The sequence below is a fragment of the Lepisma saccharinum genome, chromosome 3, assembly GCF_977018435.1.
Source record: "Lepisma saccharinum chromosome 3, izLepSacc3.1, whole genome shotgun sequence".
Lineage (NCBI taxonomy): Eukaryota > Metazoa > Arthropoda > Insecta > Zygentoma > Lepismatidae > Lepisma > Lepisma saccharinum.
The window spans coordinates 102,699,249-102,719,976 of record NC_139231.1 but is presented as its reverse complement, the minus strand read 5'-3'; the positions used below and the strand labels follow the sequence as shown (position 1 = coordinate 102,719,976).

Here is a 20,728-nt window from a genome sequence, read left to right as displayed (position 1 = left end):
TTTAACTGAGAAAGATTTGAAGGAACTCCCATCTGTTAATTAGTACCTGATTAAAAATGTTGATCAAATTCGACACATGACACAGTATTAAATCCTCAAATTTTCAACAAAGCTTTGTTTTGCTCCAGGGGAGGCAGAGAAGAATAGAAACTTCCATTATATTAAGAAATTAATCTTCTTGATGGTACACATTACTGTTGCCACCAATATCTTTATTTCAGTACAAGGATAAAGCATAAAAATTTCATGTATCAACATTACAGCTTTACTTATGAATTATTTTTCTTGTAGTCTACGGTTATTACAAGCATAAAAACACAGTTTTTCGTTGTGACGTTTACAGGAGAACACACACTCCCTTCATCAGACATTTATTTTTAGTTTGATTAAAGATACAGTTCTTCTTCTTCTTTTTCTGACCCTGTCAAACAAAACACTGTCGACTTTGGCCAATGTAAAAAGATACAGTTCAATGGTTAAATTTTTTTTAAATAAAATAGAAACAGTTATACAATTGATGTTGTCAAATGTTACATTGTTGTAATATAGCAACCTAACTGTTAGAAACAATCACTCTGTTTTATTTTTATTTCAGATGAAAATTTTAATCACATTATTTTTTATTTAAAAATTATGAATCCCAAATATCATCAGGCAATTCAAAATCATCATTGCTTTCACAGAGTATCTTGATGTTTTCCGTTACATTAAATTTTAAAGATGGTGGCTAACTGCACTTGTGAAAAAGAAAATTCCATAGTGGGTCTATGTTACCATTTTCATAATAACAGTAGACTACAAGAGAAATAATTCTACAATGCAAGCAATGCGTACATACAAGAAAAATTATTTACTTATGAAGTGAAAAGATTTTATATTTTGTAAAATCATTACTAATTAGAACTTCCTAAGTAAAGCTGAAATGTTGCCACCGAAAAACCTTTTTTTTCCCTTTTCTTTTTTCTTTTTTTTTTTGTAATGAAATAATGTAGTTAAGACGTTGCAACGATACTTCACACTGAATATATATTGTACGTGGAGGATGACCAGACTTTAACACAATTTTAAAATTAAATTGCAAGTCCTCAGCGCTCAACTGGTTTTCATAATGTTATTATACTTACATTGCAAGAATTAAACAACACAACTCAACTTCCAAAATATTATTTCACTTTATAACATTTGATATAAACTCATTTTCGATGTCTGACACAAGACATTTTAAGTCAATCTTCTCACATATATCAAAAACGAATCGAAATCAACAACTTAAAACAAATATCGACATTGATACAGCGTTCTTAATCTCAATAGATCCCTGTTAATTTTATAAACTTGTACGCAATAGAAATCAAGTAAATATTAGTTATTTGTGAATGTAGAAGACAGACACAATGTTAAGTTTAAAAAGTTATGAAAAAAAGAGAAAGGAATGCTGGATGCCTTCTATATAGCTGCCCTCTGATGGTCACAAACTAATTAAAAACTGACAATGTCTAACAAAAGGATCTCACACATTTCAAGAATCCATAATTAAACCAAGGAATAATTACAACAGTTAGGAATAAATTTATACAAAGTAACATTAGGCAACAGGTAATTAGGTAATTATGTTCTGCATAATTTCTGTATCATAGTCTTCATCCTATTTGGCTTATTGATTTATGTGACACTAGTTATTAGCAAGCCTTCCACAACAGAATATTAATCTATTTAGTGTAATTGTATGTTGTTTACAAGTTTACAATGGAATATGATTTTACATACAGGGTGTCCCAAAATTTACTCACCAAGTTTCAACAGAGAGAAAGCAACAAGAAGTACAGAAAATCTGATGAAACTTAGACATTGTTCTCTTTGATTAATTGGACAGGCGGTCATTTGTTTTCACTTTCAATGGTCAATATTTCTGTGCTCATGTCATTTCTTTATACTATCATAAACACTATCGATTGGCTATCATATTCTCTGGGCTTCAATCCATTCAACTATTTTTTTATCTCTGGGACAGTGTGCACTCACCCAACATGTTGAGCATGAAGTCTTAGCCATATAAGATGACATCTTGCAACATATGGTATAAAATTTTATACTAGTTAGAAAATAACACTCTGGTAAAGGGCAGACAAATTGAACATGCCATGTAAATTCTTTGCAGTAAAGATTACAATACGCTGTGAATACTATTCACATTGTGTGTCATTTCTCAGTCATAGTACCTTGCAGGTGTATTTTGGGACACCCATAATATGTAATGCATAACGCATCAAATACATGTGAATCTGTTTCATTTCTTTCTAGGTTGATTGGCAATATAAAGGAAGTACTTATTGGGTACGATTTATTCATGTGGAGCTTATTGGCTTTCCTCCATCCATACCTGGCCCTCCAGCTATTAAAGTTGGAGACAAAGTTCGTGTGAAACCAACAGTCACGGTTCCAAAATACAAGTGGGGATCTGTAAACCATAAAAGCATTGGCGTAGTAACCAGTAAGTATACAAAAGGGGGAAGTGTTGGAAATAAAGTATGAGAGTGGTAATTAGATAAAAAAAAAAACACCAAGTGTAAGTTGTAGTTTTGTAAATTACTTTCTCTTGAACACCTCTGAATTGTTTAATAGAACAAATTAGAAGACAATGATTAAAAGCAGTTTGACAATTATCTTGTTCATGTGCAATATGATTCTGTGCAACATGCATACTAATTTATCTGTTCATCATTTTCACTGCATTAGACACACATACATGTGGTAAATGAAAGGAGTAAGAATTTCAGTAAAAAAATAGACTAATTTTCTAGTTCAAATTCAGTATATAAGTCATTTTTGGTGTTGTTATGGTGATTAAAATCTGATATTGCTTTTGAAATTTTTCACTTTTATGCAAAATAGAAGCTTCCATTCTAATGGGAATATTTAAAATTTTCACTCGTTTGAAATGTATGAATTATAAAGTTAATCTTTTTAAAGAAACCTATTTTTCCCCTTCAGATATGTTGCTGAAAAATTAAACAATCTAGGAATTTTGCATAACTTCCAGAATAATACACCTAGCCACTGGGCAATCCCACATTTCACATTTCTGCCAAAAACAAAATGTGCATACCCTCACAAATGATGCAATTGTGAAATATTACTTCTAGAATTGAGCTTATATCACTTTGAACCAAGACTGCTGCTCTTTTCAGTCCTCACTGATACTTGAAATTGTAACAATTAAAAGTTATTCAAAATATTGATTAATATTAATATGTATGTTATTCCACTGCTACTATATACATAAATTTACCATAGTTTTGCGTAAAATATTAAAAAATGACATCAAAATAGCTATCATTAAATTACAAAATCCATTTTTCAGACAGTACTCAGGCACAATAAATGAAAACTTCAAATTCTGCATAATTTCCACAATAATTAGACTGAAAAAAAAGTCGTCACATGTCATGGATACCCAAACTATGGAAAAGTATCTGCCAATATTGTTGAATTATTTCAACTACAGTGGAACCTTGATTTTACGTTTTTCAGGGGACCAAGCTGAAAAAAATTAAAATGCGGGAAAACGTAAAATCGGGGGAAATTTTATAACATTTTGCTATGTTGCGACCATCAAGCTTGAATGTATAATACAGGAAAATGTAAAATCCAGGAACTCTAAAATCATGGTTTCACTGTAATAGTTTCTTGTACCGAATCAGCTCAGCCTTAACAACTACAGTTTTAATAATTTGTGTGCTCCTTGCACTTTAATTGGTTATTTGTAAGTACACTATGTAAACTATATTTTTATCTTACTTGTTTTTCATGATTTTATTTCATACATGATTTTTTTCTGACTTCAGGCATTAGTAGTAATGGTCAGGATGTGGCAGTGGACTTTCCACAACAGAGCAACTGGACAGGTGTAATCAGGGAAATGGAGTTAGTCCCCAGTTGCCACCAAGGAATTACATGCGATGGCTGCCAGATGTATCCCATTACTGGCCCAAGGTTCAAGTGCAAAGCGTGCGACAATTTTAATTACTGCGAGAATTGCTTTTACACAAAGAAAGTCCACAGGCACACTTTCAATCGTGTGGCAGAACCAGGTAAATATGCCTGTAGTGTTTATTAATATCTCCATCAACTTACAATCATTTATAAATTATGTGCCTGAATAAATTAAATATGAACTGATATTTTGGAACCAATACCAATGATGTTGCCCAGTAATGTTTATTTGGTAACACTGTTAACTCGGCCCTATTTTAAGTAAGATAATCTAATCTACGTAGTCTAAATCTAATGTATACTATAAGTACACTTCCGAATAAGTCTGTGGTATTTGAATTAAAAACCACAGTGGTGAAAATCTAACTCATTCATTTTGAACTTAATCATTGCTACTAACTAATTTGTATTAATAAACAATGAAGAGAGTAGTTTCTGGCTGCCAATTTGAAAAAGATGGCCACATGAAAAAACGTTCCCTAAAATTTTTCTTCAAATTAAGAGTCATATCCAACTCAGCCCCTTCTCATTTGAAATTTAAATGTACCCTCCAGGGTGTTACCAACAACTTTCATGATGCCACCATTCGACTCATGCTAGGAGTGAATAAGCTTTTTACAGTTTATTTTAAATTTCAAAAGTATTAGCTGCTGTGAAGTTAGTGACTCATCAGAAACATTAAATACTTCTTAGTAGGGATGGGACCGATTAATCGGTACCCAATCGGTATCAGCCGATATAGGCATATCGGTTTATCGGTAAAATTATCGATTATTTTACTGATCCAATATATCGATAAATATCTGATAATTTAGTGCAAAATTCTGCCATTGTGTTGTAATTTTTATGGATAATCTCCATACCCTACTCTCTACAAAAGTAAATGTCTAAATATTCAACTTCTTTTGCACTGGAGTCACCTCGAAACACATTTATTAAGGAGGTCAATGAACCTTTCAGATTCTTCAAGGACAATTTCTAATTTTATATCGGATTGATAGAATATCGGTTATCTGTATCTGTAAATTTTATATCGGTACTTTATCGGTATCGGTCAAAATTTCATATCGGCACATCCCTACTTCTTAGGTATCCATTCGAAAATGCATTGACCAAACCAAAAGTTGTTTGAAATCAAGATACCTATCAAATGAGTTGTTCCTCAACCCCATTTTACCAAGCTGTTCCCCAGATACCTCCATATGTTTAAAATACAACTCCCCAATTCATCCCATGCTTGGTAAATTGTCATCAATGTGTTCTATATATGAATAAGTAAATATTAAGAATTCATGTTTTTATTGCATACATCAATAAAACACATGCTTCACATGGTTCTTTTGTGCTTTCATAGGTAGTGCAGCAGTCTTTGCTGGGAAACCTGGCAGATATAGAAAGCAAGACTTAATACTAGGTGGTGGTGATGGGCAGATAGAAGACTGGTCCTTATGCATCAAGTCATTAACTGTGTCCTCTCGTGAAAGTTGGGCACATCGCTTGGTTGATGGAACTGCAAGTTTCTGGCAGAGCTGTGGGACACAAGGGAAGGTAAGTTATGCTCGACTGCTAATACTGATTACTTGATACACATGAAGTGTACTTTTGTATCCGTGTACTGGTTTATTTTATTTGATTAATTAACTATCCGTATCCGAACTTGTAGTTGTCAGTTTGTCATGCTGCTGGTCTCCATTGTTATGTTGATGGTCGCTAAGTGTGCTTCTGTCTGCTATGTCATCTTAGGTTGGTTTTGCTCAAGTAGCAGGAGCCAAATGTGGTGGGCTTTTCCATTGTCAGTGTTAATGGGGGAAATGCATAATGGCATGTGTTCCCTTGATTTTTGTGTCTATTTTGGCGTGTGTGCTACATTTTTGGTGAGCACTTTCTTCATTTGGTGGTTGTTATATCTGATGTGTTTTGTTAGTCCAGTGCTAAACCAGTTGGGTTTTTTGGCATTGGATAATTGCTGTTGAATTCTTTTGTTTATGGAGAGTATACAGGGTTTGTCCTGAAAGTAATAGGACTGAGTCGATTTAAAAAAAAAAATTGAGCCAATCGTTACAATTCTTTAAAAACTTTCAAAGTAGTCTCCTTCTGCGTCGATACAGCGCTGCCAGCGCGATTTCCAATCATTGAAGGCGTCACGGAAGGCATTATCCGGAATAGCCTTTAGAGCCGCGGTGCAAGATGCTTGGATCCCCTCTGTCGTCTCAAAAGATTGCCTCTTTGTCTCGGGATCATACTCAAAGATCCATGACTCGTCACCTGTGATAACGTTATCCAAAAATTGGGGGTCACTTTCACACATGTTCAAATTTTCTTGGCACACTTCCACTCGCCGCAACTTGGTCGTCAGTAAGCACTTTTGGGACCATCTTCGCGCACACCTTGCGCATGTTCAAATGCTCCGTCACAATGTCATGAACCACAGATTTAGGTAAATTTAACATCTGGGCAATTAAGTGAATACTCAGTAGACGGTCTGAGTTCAAAACTTTGCGCACACGAGTCACATTGTCGGTGTTTGTCGAAGTCGAAGGTCTTCCAGCACGGTCTTCATCGGCGACCTCTTCCCGGCCTCTTCCCGACCACTTCTTGCTAAAGTATCATCTGGGTAAGCCTGCTTGATCATATCAAACGTCTCTGTCGCAGATTTACCGAGTTTCACACAGAATTTAATCGCGTACCTCTGCTCTAACGAACTCTGCATTTTCGGCTTGCACCACTCACAGAAACACGTCGCGTGAAAAAGCCTGTCGTGACTCTCCGGGTGCTCGGAGACAACTGACTAGCCGCTTGTAGGTTAGGTAGGAACCCCCTCTACCGAATACAGTCAGTGCGCGCGCGCTCCGAAGTACAGTCGTGGCGAAAAAAAATCAGTCCTATTACTTTCCGGACAAACCCTGTAGCTCTGCCAATGTAATGCACCTTGCACCACAGTGTACACCCCTGGGTTATCCAGTGAATTGAGGAAGTATCATTTGTGTTTACTAAGTTTGCCAGCTATTTGTAATTGCGTTTGTGAGCTATGGTAATATTGAAGCGTCAGAGGGCTTTGGCAAGCCAGTTGGAGGTGTAGGAGTGGAAGGGGAAGGTAATCCATCTCTTTGTGTTCTCTGTGTCTAGCCTGTGGTTAGGATTTCGAATTTGAACCTGCCTTACAACCCTGTGTGGATAGTTGTGTTCAGTGCAGCCATTCTTTATTCCCATTTCCATTATATTTCTTCTTGGAGGTCAACCTCCATGAAGCACATAAAGTAAAAAGTAAAGTGCTCCCCTGTGCATAGCACCATGCCATGAAGGCATATAGGGGGTGTGGGGGTATGTATGAAGCACATGAGCCATACATTGCCATATTGCCTTGGCGAATGGTTGGATAGATGTACTGGTTTCTTGTATACTGTTGTGACAAATGTTTTGTTACATCTGTTGGTGATGAGGTCCAAGCAGTCAGGGCTCCGATTTAAGCTGTCCATGGAGAAAGACAACATAATCACCAGCTGCTCAATTATAACTTGAAAATCCACAGTATCCTGGAACTGTTGTTGGTTGTTAACCAGTGTTGTTTTGCTTCAGCATGATAACTCATGACATTCCAGTTATAGCCCACTCTCTGATGTGAATGTCAACAACACGAAGCATATTCCTCAACCTAGCATCTCCAGATTTTCACACTTTTGGACTTCTGAAAGGGCATCTGACTGGCCGACAAAAAATGAATTTCAGAAGTAGTTCATCAGGTGGTTTGAAACTTATTTTTTCCCAAAGGGATTTACATTTTTAGAGACATGAGTGGTGAATATATTAATGAATTAACAATTACATCAGCATCTACATCTAATATATGATCAGTTAGAATCTAATTTGGTGATTTCATTTGATCTACCTCATATATTTTATCCAATATTATCCAACATAATTTCTGGGTACAAATAGATACATATAATTTTGTCGGGTGGTTTATTTTGCATGCACGATCTTTTTGGAATATGATTTTTTACTGTTCTATAGTGCATACATTTATAATTTAGTAAAGAAACACAAACTAATGAGACATTTTTGCATATGTGTGCGTGTAAAAATGTTAATGTCTCCTTTGTATACTTCTAGCATTGGATTCGCCTAGAAATGCAACCGGACATAGTGATCCATCTACTGAGGATTTTGGTTGATCCCTCCGACAGTAGTTACATGCCTTCCATAGTAGCAATTAGTGGTGGAGACAATTTTAGTACAATGAAAGAACTTGATGTTGTTAACATTGGATGCACTGATACTCTTATTACACTTTTATCTGACATTCGAGAGGTGAGCATCATTCATACAGATGTATTTGGTTGTTCATAATATATAAGCCTTAATTTGTGATTTGGAATCCATGGGTTCTTGACTATTGAAACTTGGTATTAACTACTTGGTTGTTGTAAATACATACAAAGTTATGATACATTAATTTCATTCAGTATGAGAAAAATATGTTGATAAATATTTTTACACAAAGATAAATTTGATTTTTCCAGTATTACCCTTGTGTTGAAATAGCCATTAAGCAGTGCAGAAATGGAGGTATAGATTGCAAAGTTCATTCTCTAAACATAATTGGCAAGAGGAAGAGTGACGAGGATGACCTTCCTTCAGCTATCTCATTTTTGGCTTCGGATAGTGAAGAAATTGAGGTAAGTGAGGAATAGAAAGGGATGCATGTTTACAAGACAATAGTGCGATCCGCGGGACGCGGCTGGTCAGGGGATACGTGCCTCCAGGTTACGTTGCCGATAACAGGATAGGTGAACCTAACCTACTCACCAACTTTGGGCCTGATTGAATCTACGAAACTACCTGGCTATGTAACCTGGACGTACTTATTCCCGTGCAGCTCTACGCTGTCCTCCAGTGACCATTTACATGGAGGATGTCCCCAGTCGACCAGCATCCATTCCGAGAAATGATTGCTGGTTTATCATAGGGACTTTCAGCCTATTTATTCCGGAGCGAGTAGCACGCTTCCCGGGCTTATCTGCCCAAATATGAATTAATAAATCAAGATGTTGGAAAGACACATTTAATATTCTGGGAATTATCACATTTAACTACATACAAGCACTGCACAAACTTATAGGTGTGCTTTTACACCTAGAACCAACAAATGGGTAACAAAAGCATGGTACTTAAATATCCTGCATTCACCTCATCACACATGGGCCTTGCGACAAATCACTTATCACTCCAACTGTAAATGGGGGGGATTTCTGTGAGTTTGCACTAAAAATATAACCGGGTCTTAAGGCAGATGGATATTTACTTGACAATGAACTGTTTCAGGGAGATTTATGACAAAGGGTGCTCTCAATAATCATGGATGTCTTTGGACACAAAGCACCTTGGTTTCCTGAAGGCCCTTTGTCCTCACCATGTGGTTTTGAAAAGTTCTGATTTTTCATGGATACTGGTTCCATGCACTGTAAGGTACTTTAAATCCTGTAATTTGTCCATATTGCACACTATTTGACTATTTCCAAGCATTTAGTGGGTATTTCACATGTTGGAACACAATGGCCGCTCCATGGTCCCTCTCTCCACTGGCCTACACTGGCCCAAAAACTGGAGCGATGTGAACTCTTTCAGCTTTGAAGACGAAGTGAGTTCAAGATGGCTTCCTCTCATGATAAAAGCTATCTCAGTCCTATTGTCTGGAAGCCACACCCAGGAGGCCATCTGATTGGTCCACAGCACCTTGGGTTACTTGCCTTCATCAAGTACCTTAAGAAATCCACTAGATGGCAGTCTAGTTTGGGCTAGTTCCACTGGCTCTCACCAGATGGCTCTGGTGCTGTGAGACCGATTGTCTTTTGTCAAAAACATCGATTTTTTGATGTTTTTGGGGTTTATTTATGCTAATAATAGTGACTTGGAGTTATTTTCAGGGAAAGCAAGTTAATTTGTGCTTGCACAACTGTTATCCTGAAAATATATGTGTTAATAAAAAATTTGCATGAAAAGCAACATGTGCTCTCTGTATTCTGCCTATCCACAAAAGGTTGTCTTTTTGATAATCAATAAATTTTGGTCTGGGGCTTATTATTTACATAATATTTTGATGTTTTATCCTACTTTCCCTACTTATGCCTAATTCCTGTTAATCTTAACATATCTGGGAATGTCTACTCCTATTAATTTTACCTGGAGTGAATTATCCTTGCACTTTTGTTGGAGTGGAGTGATGCCTGTATGTATTGGGGATGTATAGCCAACCTTTGGTTGGTTATAATAGGGCTATTTAATAATAACATGAAGCACCTACATATTACTTACTATATTTTAAGAACCATTCTATTTTAATCAGCAAGGTATATAGCTGTCACACATAACATTTGTTTAATTATTTTGTGTGTTTAGTTGCAGAGTTATTACCTAAATTCTCATATTAGATTTATGCATCAAAGAAAGGCATTTGGGGAGTGCTCTAATGAACTTGTGCAAGTGCATACAGATATGAGTACAGTGAAACCCCGATTTTATGTTCCCATATTATATATTTTCCCGCTTAATATGTTCATCTAGTCAGGCCCTGGCAAAAGGCTTTGTTAAGTAATAGGATGTTCACCTTGATCTTACGTCCGCTCTAACTCCCGTTTCCCGCTATATACGTTCTCAGAGCCATGACAATGTTTTAAAATTTGCCAGAAACCTGTTCTGTTGACCACATGACTTCTCCCTTCCTCCTGTTTCTTGCTTTCGCATTTCCCATGTGACCTTGGAACTTCCAGAAGTTAGGTTTTTGTGCTAGAGGAGGGAGGGAATGGTTTTTGTGCTAGAGAATGGAGGGAAGAGGCATGGTTCCAAGGAGGGGGGAAGAGGTGCACAAGTTGCATTTGTCATACATCCCTTGAGGGACAGGAAGGGAAAACGGCACTTCTTGCATTCCCCATGAAGATGAAATGGGCCGATCCTTCTGGCGCAGGTTCAGACAACAAGCACACTGTTGCCAAACTGATGCTCTCTAAATGATGCCTTCCGTAAAGTTTGGGCACAATGTGTGTGACTGAGGTGTCTTTGTTTACCCTTCCCTTTCACAAAAATGTGAGTGGAAAATTGACAATGGGACTCGGATCACCATTTGCTTCTTTGCCCATACATTTATGGAATCCTTCCTAGTTGACAGGAACGAAAAAAAGAGGGGGGATTTGTTTGTAAAAACTTTTTGTTTCTTCTTGTTTGCAACGTTGAAAATGGAAAAAATTAAGGATTTGCCATACCAGATTACGGCATTTTTCTTCAATGGAAATTCGTTTAGATTTCTAAGGAAATATGATTGGATCTAGTTCGATTATTTTTAATCTGAACTTTTTTCACGGACGATATATCATTTGGTTATCAGAATGAAGCTGAAAACGCACAAGCTAAAGTGATCATTTTTTTCTATAGGCAGATGGGGCGATATTTTACTCACAGACTGAAAAAATATTTGTGTGTGAGGGGAGGGGGGGGGGTGAAGTTGGGATAAAGATTCTTCTATGTGAGGTGGAGAATGTTTTGTCTATGCATATTGCATAACTCCTATGTTGTAAAGTGATGGGGCCAGGAAAAATGAGTGAATAAATGAAGGGTGCCAGATTTAGTGCACATCTAAATGCCTTAAAATGCGTGTTTGGGCCAAAATAGCAAGGGGGCTGCCCAAGCATGGTGCTGATCACATCACCTTCAAATTGGCAAAAATCAAGGAATATGTGGGGTAAAGGCAGTCAGAGCATGGTACTGATCACACCATCTCCCACATATTCCTCTATATATATATGCATCACGGCATGGTGCAAAGTGCATGGGAAACTACCTTCACCTTTTTCTCATTTGCATGGGGGGGGGGGCGTTAGCTCCCCCTATGGTATCATCACTAGTCTTGTAATTACTGAAAAGTGCCAAGTATTTCTTCCCCGATTTTGTTGTTCGTGTGGAAGTGAGAGCCCCTTACACAAGACATCTTAACCAATTAACATAATAGGGATAAGCAATTTCCCATCTCCTTTCCTCTGAGGTCTAGAATTACATTGTTGCTTTTAAACCTGAGTATGCACATTCAACGAATATAGTGTACGGCCAGTAAAAAGAAGAAAAAAAAGCCCATCTTCCCTCCACAGGAGCTCATTAATCTGCCTCTGTGCACAGCTATGCAGTAATTGAAAGATTCAACCTTTTCTCTTTCTATAATTCCCGGCATTGGATATCTTGCTCATATGTCTGAAGCATTGACATGACAGCATGGAAGAGTGCCTATTTAGTGATCTTTTACCCCACCCCCTTCCCTCCCTCCTTCTTTCTTTCTGCAACTTGGCTCGAAATGAGCACACTTCTGATAAGACTTGTTCAACTGCATTGGCGCTGCTCCACCACCTGTTTGTCTCCCCTTCCCCTTCTCCCATTACAAACCGGTCGGAGGGGTGTCTGGGAGCAGCTGGCAACAGGCGACAATGTTTTTCTCCAGAGCTATGACTTATCCACTCTGAAGGAAAGAAAAACGGCATTGTTCTGAATCTTGCCTTGGAAGGTTGTTTTGCTTTGATGATGTGAAACAAGCACCAGATACAAAGCGAGGAATTAAAAAAAAAGGAGACAACCTATTTTTTTTCTTCTTGTTCTTCCATCTGATAAACACCTTCAACAAACAGAGCAGTGTAGGAAGGAAATGCACATGATGCTAAGAATAATATAATCACTGCTTATTATTGGAACTATTCATGTGCTGAAAATGAATCACACAATATTAAATGTTGATGGGAAGACAAAAAAAGAAAGAAAAAAAGGAAACACATTATTTACCAGTAGACTATTGGTGGAAGGGGTGTTTGCCCTCCCCAAGACTTCTAAATCATCGGTTAACATGGATGTAAATAACAATCAGTGGTGTGCCCAAAGAGGGTTGGGGGGGGGGGGATAAGCCCCCTCCCTCTGGCCAGTATTTAAAAAAAAATAGCGTCAAAGGCAGGAAAATATGGCAAAGTGAGTACTGACTACTATAAAAAGTATATGTAACACCATCCCCTTCTTTCAAAAATCCTGTGGGCGTCACTGATAATTTATTGTGACGTCTAAACATGCGTAAGTTTGACAAAGCTTGTTTTGTTCACTTCATGCTGTTGGGCTGATCGGGACTGGATACATATGCAGCTCAAAGTGGAATCTGAACCATTCTGCATGTCTTCAGGACACTTTGATTACAGTATATAAAGATGCTTGGCGTCCAGCTATAAATGATCATCCCCCTCCAATTACCCGGGACTTCTAAAAATAGCAACTAATTACCAGTTATGAAGTAAACTGAGATCTTACACAATCAGATGCATAAACTGAACCTAATAGGCGTCAGTTAGAAGCCGTCATCCACCGTCCCTACCCTCGACAGTGGGTCCCTTTAATCCAGCATTGACTTTCACAGCACGTCTTGCTTTTCCCCTTAGAAATTCATAACCATATTTCTTTCCCGTTGTTAAATAATTTTTTACATAATATACCCCCTAAAAAGTCGATTGTGTAGTCCTTTCTTACTAGCACTTGAGTTTCACCCATCCCTTATGCTTTCTCGCTTTTTACGTTTTTTTATTTACAGGCCCCTGAAAAATGTAATATCGGAGTTTGACTGTATACAAGAACTCAACCACCACACTTCCTATGCACATTTTTATTACAAGTTTTTGCAGTAAACAATATACACAAAGTTTGTTTTTGAAAGAAGGAAGTAAACACATTCTCATATAAACACCCTCATTCACAGGTACATCAAGTAATATGCTAGAAGACTGAAAAAAGAATAACAGGTGTATTTTCTTCATTCCTTTAAATAAATTAGGACTTGACCAATATCAACGCAGATGCATCAGTGTTACTGGTGTCTGTCAGTATTGGTTTGAATTCAATCACGGATACCTTTTTGGTGTATGAATATGTGAAAGGTTTTTCTTGCAAACCTTGCATTAATTCAGTGGCAGTTTTTATTTGAGCTTAAGTACATAGAACAGAAATTTGCACTTTGGTATATTGGAGTTTGAATGCAATAAATTTAATTTTATGCATACATGGTAATTGCAATTTAATAACATATTCATCAGGAATATTTAATTCATGTTTGGGGAATAAAAGGCATGGTTGATCCGTAAGCAAGTTACTAACTTCTTCCGCAAAACTTACTTGTAGAGGTTCTTATTAATCTCGGTGGTCTCTGCCACCATCTGATTGAGAACTTGTTGCTTCACTCACAACCTCTACAAGTAAGTTTCACGGAAAAAGTTAGTATCTTACTTACGTGTAAGGAATATTTAAGATAATTAATATTTTCAAAGTTGTAGTGACTCGGGTGCGAAATATATTTATGCTGAATTGGGAGTAAACTTTGACTTAATTCTGATTCTCTTAGTGTGTATTTTTCTACATTGTGATTTTTCCACTGGTGGTCATCAACATAAACATAACTTAAACTATGACTTTTCTATTGTAGAATTGACTAATAAAGCTGTATTGACAGAATTATTTATTTTTCAAAAACAGTAGTTTCATGATGTCATTTTCAATTGCTGAGCTCTTACAGTTGCAATTAATTATTCATATGCTGGAGGATATCATTGTGACTGCAAAATCAAGTTTGGAGGGTTTTGAAATATTTATTATAATTGAGTGATGAAATTGAAGTTTATGATCAATTAAAGAACTTGTTCAGGAAAAGAGAGTGTCCTAATTACAACTTCGTTTTATCTCAAATGCAAGATGTATGAAACTACAACATAATGAACCTCATTAAAACAAAACAAAAACAAAAAGGAATCCTTATTGCCCAGTTTCATTTTCTTTTAGAATATATGTATCACCTTGATTTATTTTAAATGTACTTTGTCGACCAATTTATGATTTTATTTTCCCCTTTGTACAGGAATCAAGTTCATACATTTTGCAGAAACCTCACAGAATAGACATGAAGCCAGATGTCAGAACCAAAGTGCTTGTGTGGGGCCTCAATGATAAGGATCAGTTGGGTGGATTGAAAGGTTCAAAGATCAAGTTACCAGTGTACTCCGAGAACATATCTGGTCTTAATCCTACTCACATTGCAGGAGGATCAAAATCTCTCTTCATTGTGTCTCAAGATGGAAAGGTGAAGAATCATTGTCTTTAAAAGTACCAATAATTGTGTAGAAGTTACATATGGTTGTAAAAATTAAGTTACAAAATGGTATGTTCATATAAAGTGGAAAGTATGATTCCACTCATTTTTCAGTGATTGATTTTGTCACCTTTCTTGTGGCATGTACTACAGGTGAAGTCACATGAAAGGTGTCAGAATCGATTGCTTTTTGAATAAGTATATGGAACTTTGGGTAAGTTAGTAAAAATGTATTATCTTCTTCCATCATGCCAATTTCTTGTTATATTTTTTTTTCTATGTCGCAAACTTGTAACAAAATAATGCCCCAGCAGACACCAAAACCACATAATAATATTGTGAATAAATGTTGCCATCCGAGAAGGTTGGAGGTGATTTGATGAATGTGAAGGACTATCTTAATGCCTGTTGAAATACCAATTGAAAATAATAATATTCTCTCGTTGTTCTACAATTCTGTTATTTGAATCTTAGTTTTATTCCTGGCTTCCGCATTTTATCATATGTACGTTTTTTTTAGATAATTATTTAAGAGTATTCTGTCAACAGCATAGAACACTTAAATACTTTACATAACACATTAATATTTGTGTGTAAACTTGTTTAGTTCTTAGCTTTTTGGGTGTTAGAAACTAATTTGCTTTCATTGTGTACATGTACCTTTTGTTAGAAAAGTTCTGGAACTATGTTAATATCTGTGACGTAGGCACACTGAAGTTGTTTAGTCATGTTTCATTCAGTGACTGCACATCTGGTTTATACCCACATGACCGTGAAAGTTAGTTCATTGGCATTCTGCAGGGTGGCATTAGGATACCTAGTAACACATGTGTCTGTTTGCTGACAATGGATACAGAAGGGGGAACATAGTGTGAATATCAAGTATTATGGTAACTGAGAAAGGCAACCACTGAAACTTTGACCAGATTTTATCATGAGCCTATATGCTTGAAGTGCAACCATGATCTTCTCATTGTCTGATCCTGATGTGAGCCATGTTAACTCAAGTTGATGCTGTTAAAAGATGCTCAGATATTGAATTCATTATCCACTTGAACACAGCCTTGAACAAATCTCTTATGCACCAAATACAAAGGAGAAGCAATTAATGAAACTATTATCTAAAGCAATTAAATGCCATATTTATGACTTGTGGCCATCTGATCATTGGTTCCTGCTACATCAAAATGCCAGGCCTCACAGTGTTCTGGTAGTGTGAGATTTGCTTTCTAAGTACCAGGTAACAGCTCTCCCACACCTTCCATTCTCTTTTTTAACCTGTTGCCGATTCTGTCTCTCCTGAGAGTTCCAGGTTTATATCGTGGCCTGTACACAAGCGTTCCTTTTTGAGTGTCCCTTCATCAATTTCATGTATTCACCAGTTCATCCTCATCATTGTGTTTAGCCAGCTTTGACGGAAGAGTAAGATATAACAAGGAAAATGCATAAAAAATACAAATACATACCCTTGCCTTGCGACTGAAGAAACACGATATAACAGAGGCGTGTAATTTGAATCCAAACTGGAACCGTAAGTTTATACATTCAGTATTTTATTTTCTATGGTCAGTACTGGAACTTTTCCAAAAAAAGATTGTACAACAACTACTTCATAGAACAATAGTAACAGTTGGTTATAAACTGAACTTTTCTTCCCAAAACTGATTTTCTTCATGTATGTTTTATACATAGCTCTATGCCTGTGGTGAAGGAACAAATGGACGATTGGGCTTGGGGCATTGCAACAACATATCCATGCCACGCCAAATAACATCACTGAGCCAGTATGTGGTCAAGAAAGTAGCTGTTCATTCTGGAGGAAAGCATGCAATGGCATTAACAATGGATGGCAAGGTAAGTCTTCCTCCATCTTGAGATGTGTACATATGAAATTTGTATGTGTTTTTGCAAACTGTCTTTACCTGCTTAATATAGACCTTCTTGTAGGCACTTTTAAGCTAAAATGCTAACAGTAACGAGGATTGAGAAGGAAGGTGTACATTATGTACGATTTTGAAGTTGTTACTGAAATTCCTTTCAAGTTAAATGACTTGTGCCTCCCCCATGGCGCAGTGGTAGAATCATTGCCTTGTAATCAAGGGGTCCCAGGTTCGATACCCAGTGAAGGCACAAGTGGTTCGGATCCCACTTTAAAAAACTGTAGGTCCAGTCCCGATTAGCCTTACTGTGAATAAAGTGGACTTAAAACACCAACTCTAAAGTTAAATGACTTGAGCAACAAAATGTGACTACAATGTGTTACTTTTCCCACCACAGGTCTTCTCATGGGGAGAAGGAGAAGATGGAAAATTAGGCCATGGTAACAGAGCCAGCTTGGATAAGCCACGCCTAGTGGAAGCCCTTAAATCCAAAAGAATCCGTGACATAGCATGTGGCAGTTCACACAGTGCAGCCATCACTTCCAACGGAGAGCTCTACTCTTGGGGACTGGGTGAATATGGCAGACTTGGACATGGAGATAATGTTACCCAACTAAAACCTAAATTCGTAAGTTTACTTTTTACATTATTATATGACATGTGTTTTCAAGTTTCTTAATATTATAGCGTGTCCTTCCTTTGTAGTATTTCTTTGTACCTCGTATTATGTCTGCTGTTTTCATATTGATACTGGAGCTGTACATCTTTTGTTGCTCTAGAATTAGTTTTCATTACTTGTCTAGAGCATCCGTGTGTGTTGGTTTTGTAAAGGATTGCTCAACATTTAGATCTTTGGCTTCCTGTCGCTGGTTTAATAAACTTTTTTCCATTTTTTTTTCCAATTTGTGGTGGTTTATTATAATTGTGGCCTTATAATTATATTTCTCTTGCATTTTCTAGCACTGTCTATTGCAGGAACACATGCTTTTGTGAAATGTTGAGTTTATTTAAATAAATTTAACCAAACCGATTCACTTTCCATGTCACTTTGGATGCATAGCTTAATTTCCATTTTGAATTGTTAATCCGACAGAAGTTTACAGTATTGAAAAACCAGTCTATGGATTGTTTCTTCTTCATAAAACTTGTTTTCATTATTTTCATAAATTATGTTGTTACACTGTAATTTTGTGTGCGTGTTACTTTTTGTACCCATTAATGCATGTTAAATATCCTATACAGTGTGATTCAGAAATCCTATTACACACTTCTAGGGGTTGTAGAGGGGACTCAGTAGATCAACTTTTGATAAGGAACCCATGTCCGGAAACATACCGTTTTGGTACTACACAGATGACAAGATCACATCATTTCACATCTCCTGCTTTACCTGCGTCACTACAAGAGCTGCTCGATGTGGCTACCCTGAAGTTTGTTGCAAACACTGTACCTCTGAAGGATGTTTGCATATACATGCTCAAAAGTACCTGGTGTGTGCTGAATCGTGTCTGCTGCAGCCAGAACTCGTGCAACCAGGTCTTGCACCGACAGTACAGGAGTCTCATAAACAAGCTCTTCATGTGGCTCCATACAAAATAGTCAAGAGGAGTTAGATCCGGCGTTGAAGTTGGTCCACCGCGACCTATCCACCTGTCCCCGTATGTTTGATGGAGATGTTGTCGGACGTCATGGGAAAAGTGTGCTGGTCCGCCATCATGTTGGAACCACATGTGCTGGCGAATGTGCAAAGGCACATCATCCAAGAACTGCGCCAATACTTCTTGCAGGAAGGTCAAGTACCTCGGACCCGTTAGGTGGCCCATAAGAAGGTACAGCCCAATCAGATGACCATCGATGATACCAGCCCATGCATTGATGCCAAATCTTTCCTGAAATCCATGTGAATGTATGGCACGAGGATTTTCGTCATCCCAAATGTGACTGTTCTGACTGTTAAAAACACCTTTTCTGGTGAAATGCACTTCATCCGTAAAAAGAACAAGCCTAGGGAACTTCCACACAAGGGTGTAGAAACCATGCACAGTAATTGACACGTGATACAAAATCTGCCAGACCCATTGCCTGTACCCACTGGGGGTGGTACGGGTGAAGCTGCTGGTCATGAAGAATCTGCCAGACGCTGCTCTGAGACACATTCATGTGACGTGCAATGGTGTGAGTACTCGTCAACGGGTTCTCGTCAGTTCGATGAAGGACCTCCTCTTCAATGTCGAGAGTGTGGCATGTTGAGAGTGCTGCGTACTGTCTTCCACAACGACTGAATAACAACTGACATGAAGGTCGAAGCATTCCGGATTGTAAACAGCGAACTGTCTACATCCACGACTGAATAGCAACTGACATGAAGGTCGAAGCACACCGGATTGGAAACTGAGGACGTTGGAAGCAGCACATATGACATCAGGTGTCTGAAGACGTCACTCTCCGTCAATGTGGGTTGCCTACCATGAAGCGGGAGATGTGAAATTATGTGATCATATCATCTGATAAGATACAACCCTTAGAAGTGTGTAATAGGAATTCTGAATCACCCTGTATATAAGAGCTCTTCCTATGTAATGGAGTAGTCTCTTAGTATAAATTTATATCAGATATTTCTCATTTATTTCATGGAATAGAGTTGTAGAATAGCAGTTATTCTGAATTTCTTGTCCTTGGAATTGATTGAGGAATGGGATACGCCTCAAATAATTACATAATTTAAGTACAATTATACATTGTCAAAAACCTCTGACTTAATTACTTTTTCCTTGTACAATGTCTTCTCACATCAAGGTTCACCAATCGTTTAAGGCACATTTGAATACATAAGTCTTTAATAGTTACAAAAAAAGTGATGGAATAACCTTGAATATCGCAGTTATAGCTTTAGTTGGGTTTCAAATGTTCACTACATGATAAGTTTATTGCAATTTTAATGTAGCATTTGATGAACTTTCAACAGTATTATTTATTATATTGAAATGAAGTTCTCACTTATCTGTGAAATGGGTTCTTATGGTGATCTGTTAATGTTGGTGTCCACTGTCACCATTCTTGCATTTTCACAGATGAGAGTACTTCATTTCAACATATTAATTTTTACTTTAATTTTGTTCTTATCACAGTCCAGAATGCAATAGTTGTAAAGAAACATAAATTTGTGGTTAAATGTAAGTTTATTTCTGACTGTTGACAAATTAATGATTATTTGGATCATTCCAGGTGAAATCTCTTGCTGGCCAGCGTGTTGTGCAAGTTGCCTGTGGGAGCAGAGATGCTCAGACCCTTGCACTGACTGATGAAGGCATGGTGTACTCCTGGGGAGATGGAGACTTCGGAAAGCTTGGCAGAGGAGGAAGCGAAGGCTGCAACACTCCACACAACATTGAAAGACTAAATAACCTGGGGGTGTGCCAGATAGAATGTGGTGCCCAGTTTTCTCTAGCTCTGACAAAGTTTGGCCAGGTATTGAGCTATTTATATAATAATACTGAATTCGTACCTTAGCTGTACAGTTGAACCCCAATTTTACAATCCCTGATTTTTCATATTAAATGCTAGATTTTTCTCTATTTTTTATTTTTATTTTGTTATGGTACAGAAGTTGTCAGAACTAGTGTGTTAATCATTTTATTTCACATGTGTGGGTGATTACCAACATTCACTCCATGCTCATTACATTTGAAGCAACCCTCACAAGTCTTAA

The 20,728-nt window shown here is 37.3% G+C and overlaps 1 protein-coding gene across 1 annotated transcript in view; it reads left to right on the top strand.

The window, feature by feature from the left end:
• HERC2 (E3 ubiquitin-protein ligase HERC2) overlaps positions 1-20,728 on the top strand; it is a 186,885-nt gene that overhangs the window by 120,310 nt on the left and 45,847 nt on the right. Inside the window, exons 47-55 of the mRNA XM_083119057.1 lie at positions 2,302-2,491; positions 3,846-4,091; positions 5,348-5,541; positions 8,104-8,301; positions 8,514-8,669; positions 14,909-15,130; positions 16,832-16,993; positions 17,417-17,647; positions 20,245-20,487. Coding sequence (XP_082975183.1) covers positions 2,302-2,491; positions 3,846-4,091; positions 5,348-5,541; positions 8,104-8,301; positions 8,514-8,669; positions 14,909-15,130; positions 16,832-16,993; positions 17,417-17,647; positions 20,245-20,487 — 1,842 coding nt within the window. The remainder of the gene's footprint in view (positions 1-2,301; positions 2,492-3,845; positions 4,092-5,347; positions 5,542-8,103; positions 8,302-8,513; positions 8,670-14,908; positions 15,131-16,831; positions 16,994-17,416; positions 17,648-20,244; positions 20,488-20,728) is intronic.